Here is an 8,570-nt window from a genome sequence, read left to right as displayed (position 1 = left end):
AGCTCAGTTACCACTTCCTACGTGAAGCCTTTCTGGATTCCCTCACTTGTTAGTGCTCTTTTGATGGGATCACTGACCTAGAACAGGATGAGGCTTTAGAATTTGCTTGGTCCCATCCCCTCACTTTACAGGTGAACAAACTGAGGTCCACAGAGGTTAAGTGACTTGCCCAGTCACACAAGTAGCATCTGGCAGAGCTGAGATTCAGGCAGAGTGGGCCCAGTGCTCTTTGTACTATAATGTTATACTTGGTAGTTAATTACGGATGTACATGTTGTATCCTCAAGGCCAGTGGCTGTTCATCTTTCATCAACTGGTGCCCAGTCTCACATGAAAAGCACTTAATGTTTCTTAAATTGAATTGAAATGGAGCTTCACAAATTGAATTAAGTTGAACTGAAATGACAGCTTCATGCTTGTAAGGAGGCATAGTGGATAGAGCACTGGGCCTGGAGCTCTGGAAGACCCGAGTTCAAATTGAGCTTAAGATGTTCACTAGCTTGTGACCCTGGGCACTAGACTTTGAAGGCTCAGGAAGTGAGAGTGAGGCTGACAACTTGGTGCAAACCTGCCTCGCTTAAATCCAATTCATGCTTGAGTCAAGACATCCCCTCATGATGCCGCTGGTCCTTTTCAGAAAATGAAGGAAAAATAACGACCCTTAGCCTCTGTCTGCCTCAGTTACCTCAAATGTAAAATGGGGATAAGAGCACCTACCTCATAGGGTCATGAGGGTTAAATGAGATATCTGTATAAAGTACACAGTACAATGCCTGACACATAGGGGGTGCTATAGAAATGTCTATTCCCTTCCCCCTCCCCTCCCCCCCAGTCAAAGCTACCAGGAAATAGTAAATTGAATTTCTGCTCCTTTCAGTTAATCTATCCCTTTACCTTCCTTCTTGGAGAAGCAAAAGAGCAGAGAGAACAGCTGCTTTGGGGGAGGAGTCATTGTCAAAGCCCTCGGCACGACAGCTCAGACAAAGGCACCCAAACCCAACAGGCACCCATCCCTATGGCACAAGAGTGGCTGGTGGTGCTCGGCCCATGCTTGGTGTATCCAGAGTTGAGCGTTCATTCTTCCCATTTCTCAAGCACCAGCGAGCCTGGCTTGGAAGCAACAGGTCAGAGTGGCCAAGAATCCTAACAGCCATCAGCCAACCGAGTCGGCTCAGCCCACCTGGCACTGGAACCTCCATTGGAGCCATTCCAGACGCAGGGATAATGACATCTGAGCTGGGAAAGACCGTAAGGGGCATCTAACTCAACCCCTTCACTTCACACGAAGGACCCAAGGCCCAGAGAGGACAGCGACTTGTCCAGGGCCACACAGGCTGTAAATGGTAGCACTGGAATTCAAACTCTGGCCCTTTTCCAGTTTCCCAGGGGGCACTCAGAGAGGCTCTTGTCTCTCCTCTGGAATTAACTCGCCTCATCTATGATGCTTTCCCAGGCTAAGCCCCACAGGCTCGAATACACTCCATGTATATTAGCAGACCTTCACCAATGATGGTACTGCTCTCCCCAAAACCCTCATTAGCCCGTGTCCATTAAGATGTATGTACGAGTTTTGTGGTGGGGTTTTATTTTTTATTTTAGTGCCATGTATTTGGCCTCCTTCCTGTTGGCTTCGCAAGGGCCTTGTCATCAGCACCTACAGGATGCCCAGTGGACAGTCTCTGCTGGAATTTATTTTATCTCACAATCTAAGTCTAAACAGCTTCCCTAATCTGGAGTGTTGGAAAGGACAGCTATAAAGAGGTCCCTGCTTACACTTGTACTCCTAAGTACTTCCAAAGGGAGGAGTGCCTCAGAGATGAAAGATCATCCAGAACTGCTAGTATAATATAATGTAATATAATATAATATATGATAAATATAATATAAAATAATATTGCAAAAAAAGCATAGATTGCTTATTGCCGGCAGGTGGACATTTATAAATACCAATACACCCAGTCTCCAGCTTCCTGCAAACATAGCGAAAACCACTTTGAAATCTCTCCAAGGTCTTCATTTCTCTTTAAAATAAATCCTCACGGATACCAACAATGGCACCTTATTACTTATCATCCTACCCTGATTGAGGCAAGAGGGGGAGGGGATAATAGCAAAAGCCGAGAACACCCATCCAAAATTATAATTACGGCATCATTATCCTCACCACTTTACTTGTCATGTACCATTAAGGGGTAACAAGATCATCGTCAGCCAAAGATCCAGGAGATAATTATGGTATCTATAGGTTAGGGGAAAATCAAATTGGGTCTGGTTATCTATCTGCAGATGCAAAGGCAGCGAGCGTAATTAGAGGCAAAATATGCGAAGGCTGAGCCCAGATCCGCAGGGACTGGATGGAATATCTGCTTTCTAAAATGGCGACCGATTTTCAGGAGTTGTGGCTGCTTTCTTTGCCCTGCTTCTGACGCCGCAGATGGCGATAGGGAAATTAGTATAAGAGACAAGATGGTTTGTTTGAAAATAGAACATCAAGGCAGCGTTTAGATCCTGGGCTTACACTGCAAATTGATTTGATAGTACCAGGTTTTGCTGTTTTCCAACTCATTAGTTTTTCCTCGAGAGCAAGGATTATTTCATGTTTTGTCTTTGGGTCCCAAGCGCCAGACATAGGGTGGGTGGTTTGGAATTATCAAAAGTCTATCTAGACCACATAGGCTCATCCATCCAATGCTAGACGGGACCCTCAGGGATCATCTACTCTAATCCCCCCCTCCCTTTTTTTTTAAACAGATGATGAAATAGGTCCAGAGAGGTTGACTTTCCCCAGCTCCTGACTCATCAGCACTCTTTCCAGACCATGGGATTTAGAGTACACAAAGGACCTCTGAGATCATCTAGCTCAACGTTCCCCCCCAAAAGTTAGGTGGTTTGTCCATGTTCGCACACCTAGTAATAGGTTAGGATTGGAACTCTGGTCCTCCTAACTCCACGGCCAGTAGATGTTCCACTATATCATATTGCCTTTCTAACATTAAAAAAAAAAAAAAAAAAAAAAAAGGAAAGGGTTTTTATGCTATGGATGCATTTGTTGAACGAATGGAACTCTCTAAACCGAACCATGGAGATGAGGTGATTTCTCGTTCTGTTCTTCCATTTCTTTTTTTAAACCAGTTATAGGCAAGATAGTCTTTCCAGGACTTCCACACATGCTTCAGAGTCAGCAGTACCTCTCTCATCTACCCCAGGGTTCCCATTCCCTGTCTCTTTTGTCAACACCCACATATCCCACCAGATACTGGAGGCCTTTCCAGGGACATACAAACGCCAGACCGAAAACAGCATCTTCCAACCATCCACTCCATCAAGCCAACACAAGGGAAAGTGAACAACATGGTACACCTTAGAAACAGACAGACAGACTCTTGTGGAAGAGGGGGGAGGGGTGGGCAGGGAAGGAGTTTGCAAAGACCTGGGTTTGCCACCTAAGCCAAGAGACACAGAAATCAGCATACAAAAACCAGGAAGGTGCCGACTCATGCACAAGCACTGTTTCATACTTTAAAACACAAAAGCAACAAACAGCAAGGAATGTGGCCAAAAGGCCAAAATTAATTTTCTATTAAAATACTGTAAATCAGAACGGGGGCTTGAACAAGAAAGTCAACGACACAGAGACAGTGCTAAGTGGGGGCTAAGAGGTTGGGATCTTGATTGAACAGAGATTCCCCTACAAGAGACCAAAAATCCCACCTTCCGGTGCTGTATATTTAATGTAAGGCATATAAAACCCTCCCCCACCCCAACTGGTCACAATGGAAGCATGGTCTTCCCCAGGCTCTCCACTAGGAACCGTGTCCCTCACGGGTGCTAGGACGCTTAGACTCAGCGAGTCAACCTTATCTTTCTCAGGCTTGGCTCTGAATATTCTTTTCCGACAGCCCAGCCTCCACAAAAGCACGGCTCTTCCCCTAGAGCAAAGATGGCCGTTGCACACAAAAAATCAGCGGGGGGGCGTTTAGTTCACATTTTTTAATAACATGGCACACTTTACATCACACAAGAAGTCTCCGCTGATGAGGAACATGCTGAAGAACCTGCCGCTTCATTTTTCTTTTTCACATAGGGTCTAGAAAGGACTTTATTACATACAGGATAAACAGCAAAAAGGTTGGTATAGAACAATCTCTTTACAATACTGAAAACTACCACTACATTTCCAGTGTACATATTTATCGGGTTTTTTTTCTCCTGTTGCTGTTGTTCTTAAAAAAAAAAAAACAAAAACACTGCACAACATCTGAAATTCACAAACCTGAACCTCACAACTAAACCTTCAGTTTACTACTAAAATAGATCTCTCTTCTCATTAGAAACAACTGTCTGTACTTAAGACTTTTTTTCTCTTTTCTTTTTTCCTTCTTTTTGTATTTTTTTGCTTTTTGTTTTTTTTTGTTTGTTTGTTTTTTGTTTTTTGCAAAAACAGGATAACAACTTCAGATAGCACTTTAATACGCTAGGAGACCAATGGAACTAATTTTATTTCATACATATATTTTACAGTCCAGTAGACAAGATATATTGTATTTTCTCTGATAGTAAAGTCATATTCTCTCCAAATATGTGGACAAGAAGCTTAATGTATTATAAAAAGTGTTATGAAGAGACAGAGGATGGATGCAAACCTGAAAACAAATATTTTCACCCAGCCTGTGTTGCCTTCTGGTGTCTGCATACAACAAGGCTGACCTGTTAGGCTCTTCCCAGACTTTATTACCAACTGAAATACATGAACCACAATGAGAAATTTGCATCTTCAAGTCATTAACTATCAAACACAGTAAAAACATATCCATCATCTTAGAAAACTATTAGCTTTCTTTCAGGATTTGTTTGGGTGTCATTAAATGCCTTGTTAAAAAAAGAAAGGAAAAAAAGAAACTGTGCGCAGAAGAGAAAACGGTACACTCAGGGGGAAAAAAAAGCATGGTTCCCAACAAGAGAAGGGGTGTTTGCAGAATTACTTGATTGACGTTAACAAGATCTTGGAACTTTTTAATATTTGACTGACACAAAAGTACGTTCATCACCAGATTCTGGCATCTGAAAATCCCATCCCCTCTGTCACCAGCTGCCCCATGGCCCAATGCATGAGGCGAGACTTTCTCAAATGCCCACAAACAATGACTTCAGGTGAATGTCTCCAGAGCCTGGGGTCTAACTTGCTAAGAAAGATGTTTCTCTGTTCAAAAAAAACAAAAACTAGGAAAAACAAGTCATATCACATTAAGAGCTCGTTCAGGGAAAATATGACCTTAAGTATGTTGTAAATGGATTTGAAAAGGCTCCTTTGAGTTCGAAAGGCTTCTGTTAAAAGCCCTCACATTCATTGCATAGTTGAAGGGATTTAGCTGTCTATAATATATGGGAACACAGCGGAAGCCAACTGTGCTCATCAATATTAAGTTTGCAAATAGCACATTTTAAGAAGTATTAATGTATTATGTGACTTAATTTTATCTATTTACATTTGTACACAGTAAAGCTTTCATCACACCCTTTTGCATATATGAACCATTAGCCTACAAAGCCTTCTTTTTTACATGAATATGTACATGGCCTTCCCTTCTGGTCTGAAACAGCTTTGTACGGTGGGTTCTGTTGACTTTTTTCAAAAGGTTCGGTAGTTCCCCCCACCCCCCCAAAAAAAATTGCTTTTGTTTGTATAGTCATCTCCATCGTTTTCTTTTGGTTCAAATCAAAAAAGTTTTGTACGAGAAACAAAATAGAGTAGGAGACACAAAAACATATGACTTGGCTAAAGATCTGGAAAATTTCAACATATAATATACAAAAACATTTCAAAATCTTTGCACTCAAGTCTATACATTTTTACAGGGGGACGGAGGTTTGGGGTCTTGTCACATCCACAGTCCGTGTTAAAGATGCGGGAGTTCTGTTTGTCTGTCTAACAGTATGTTCATGGACAGTTTCCTCTCTCTCTCTCTCTCTCTCTCTCTCCTGTTCTGCATCTCTCCTTACCGGGCTTCAATATCCTTAAGAGTATGGGAAGGAGGTCGCTCTCTCATCTCTGTTGACAGAGGGGTAGTCCTCCGCGGGGAGACTGGACGACCCCCCAACGTGGAAATGAGTGGTGGAGGTGCGCTCAGAGCTGCTGTGGGAGGGGTCTTGTTAAGAAGTCCGTTCTGGTGTCCCGTGGTGGGGCTGATTCTAGGATAGTGCATGCTGGGCAGTCCTGGAGTGATTAAGCCGGGGTGGGGGAGATGGCCGTCCAGGGCGGTGGGATGGACCGAGTGGAGGCGGGCGTGCTCATAATCTTCTCTGAGCATGTGCAACCGTTCCCGTTCATCCAAGTGGCCGCCCCTCTCGTGCTCCCGCCTAGGGTCCACGGAGAGAGGGTGGTGGTGATGGTGGTGGTGATGGTTATAATCGTGGGGCTCCCTGTCCCTGAACGATCGGTCAGCTTCGTACAACCGGGGCGTGGAGAGGCGGTGGAGGGGGTCGTTCCGCAGCAGAAAGTCCCTGCCCAGTGGATCTCTCCGATGGATATCCAGTTCTCTGTAGGGGTCCCTCAGTGGATCCCGTATGGGGTCCCAGTGGAAAGAAGGGTACGGGAACCGTTCTCCTCCCGGAATGGGGCTGATCCCCATGAATGGAGTCATCATACGAGTCCTGTCCAGGCCGCTGATGCTGTTCATGGGATGGATGCCGGTCACTCCCACGGTCATGGGCATGGAGGCCAAGGGTCCTGGGTGCACGTTGGACGTCGTCGAGATGGGCGGTGGCGGAGGGTCAGAGGACCGGTGAGTCTGAGGTCCCTCCGGAGGCACGTCATGGTCTTCCTTACGCTCCTCCTTCACCCTGACCTCGGCACCGCCCTTTTTTGGGTTCTCGTAGGCCGGCTCGCTCTTCCTCTCGGCCTCTCGGCTCGAGGTGCTGTTGGGCCTGGCGCTCTCCACCACAGGGGCTCTGGCGTACGGAGACGGGACCCTGGACACCTGCTTGGATTCATCCGCTGCAGCTCTGCTGTCGTGCCCATGGGGCTCCTTCTCGGCAACGTGGCCGTCCTTCACCTGGTGCTCTTCGACGTTCGTGTCTTTCCGGGATTCCGAGTGTTCCCTCTCTCTCTCTTTGGGTTTGTCTTTCTCGCGAACCTCGGTGTTCAAATGGCTCCTCATCTGTTCAGCAGAGCTGCGGGGGTGTCCCAGGGAGTTCACTGGGAGGACAGGTGCTGGTGAAGGATGGCTGGAGTGTCGCTTCTCAATGCCCTCCCTAAGAGGAGAGAAAAGAGGAGAAAAAGAAAGAAAACGGGGGTAAGGTTTCCTCGTTGACCATCTGGGAGAAGAGCTGCAAATGAAATGAATGTGTAGGACGGGCTGGCCAGGGTCTCACTCCCTTCAGCCACAAAGAAAAAGGCATTCCTGAGATCTGAGGATCTAAATGTGTCTTTTGGCACAGGGCAAGAAGAGGCCTCCTGAAGCAGCCTTGTTTAGTACTTAACAAGATGGCAGAGGGTAGGCTGCTGTGGATAAGTAAGGGCCACAAAGCGGAGAGTGAAGGAGAAAGTAGTGATCTCTTTTTGGGGGGGATGACTGCCTCAGTCGCATGTACAGTGGTAAAGAGAGTCATCCAAGTGAGGGAGGGCTGCGCCCGTCAACCAGCAGCTACCCAGTGCCGGAGGATCAATTAAATGTCGATAAATGTTCATGTTAAAGAGAAGCTCTTGCTTTATTTTTCAGCGAAAATGACTTCCTGTCACTGAATCCTGGAAAAGAAGATGACCTCTCCTTTCCACTTGGGAAGCCAGCCTCTAACACAAAGAGTACTGATGGGCAGCAGGGAGCATTGGGAAGAGTGCCAGCTTTGGAATCAGACGACCTGAGCTCGAATCCCAGCTCTGTCACTGACCGCCTGGGTGACTTTAGACTAGTCACTTAAGCTCTGGAACCTCCTCTGTATTTTTTAAGCATCTTGAAAGTTATGGTACTACCAAGACTGGGCAACTATCGTGGGGCTTGTAGAAGAGCTCGTTTCAAACTAGGATGAATAGTGGAGATACTGGATAATTCCAGACAAGTAAATAAGTCACTGAGAAGAGAGAGTAAAACAACAGAAGAGAGACAGAAAATCATTCCAATACCAAGAGACCATTTTGTACCAGGAAGATAAGAAAAACTGGAGGGGAAGACTAAAAGAACGTCCAGGGCAAATGAGAAGAGGGAATGTAAGCTTCCTGAGGGCAGGGCTGGGCCATTTTTATCTCTGACTGGCTGACACACAGTAGGTGTTTGATGAATAAGTGATATGGGGGAGTAAGGAGGAAAGCTCTGGAAGGAGAAAAGGATCATCAGAGGAGAGGGGAGGAAATGTGGGAGGATGGAGGACCTTGAAGGAGGACGTCTAGCTGAGTAGGGACAAGAATGCAAACAAATGTCTACCTGGGGTGTTCAGAGTGAGAATCAGAAGGGAGGAGAGAGAAAGGCGAGCATTAGGTTGGAAGCTCAATGGAGATAGGGAAGAAGAAGGCCTTGGCCCAACCATGCCAACGTTAGAGGCAGGGATGGTTGGAAGGAGTCAATACTGGAATTTCA

At 45.8% G+C, this 8,570-nt stretch overlaps 1 protein-coding gene across 1 annotated transcript in view; it reads right to left on the bottom strand.

Moving 5' to 3' along the window:
- Positions 1–3,975: 3,975 nt before the first annotated feature.
- AUTS2 (activator of transcription and developmental regulator AUTS2) overlaps positions 3,976–8,570 on the bottom strand; it is a 1,247,769-nt gene continuing 1,243,174 nt past the window's right edge. The window contains exon 19 of the mRNA XM_027862320.1: positions 3,976–7,251. Within this exon, the coding sequence (XP_027718121.1) occupies positions 5,997–7,251 (1,255 nt within the window). The 3' untranslated portion in view covers positions 3,976–5,996. The remainder of the gene's footprint in view (positions 7,252–8,570) is intronic.

The sequence above is a fragment of the Vombatus ursinus genome, unplaced genomic scaffold (assembly GCF_900497805.2).
Source record: "Vombatus ursinus unplaced genomic scaffold, bare-nosed wombat genome assembly UNPS02014768.1, whole genome shotgun sequence".
Lineage (NCBI taxonomy): Eukaryota > Metazoa > Chordata > Mammalia > Diprotodontia > Vombatidae > Vombatus > Vombatus ursinus.
Note: the sequence above shows the minus strand (reverse complement) of the source record. Positions and strands in the feature narration are given on the sequence as shown.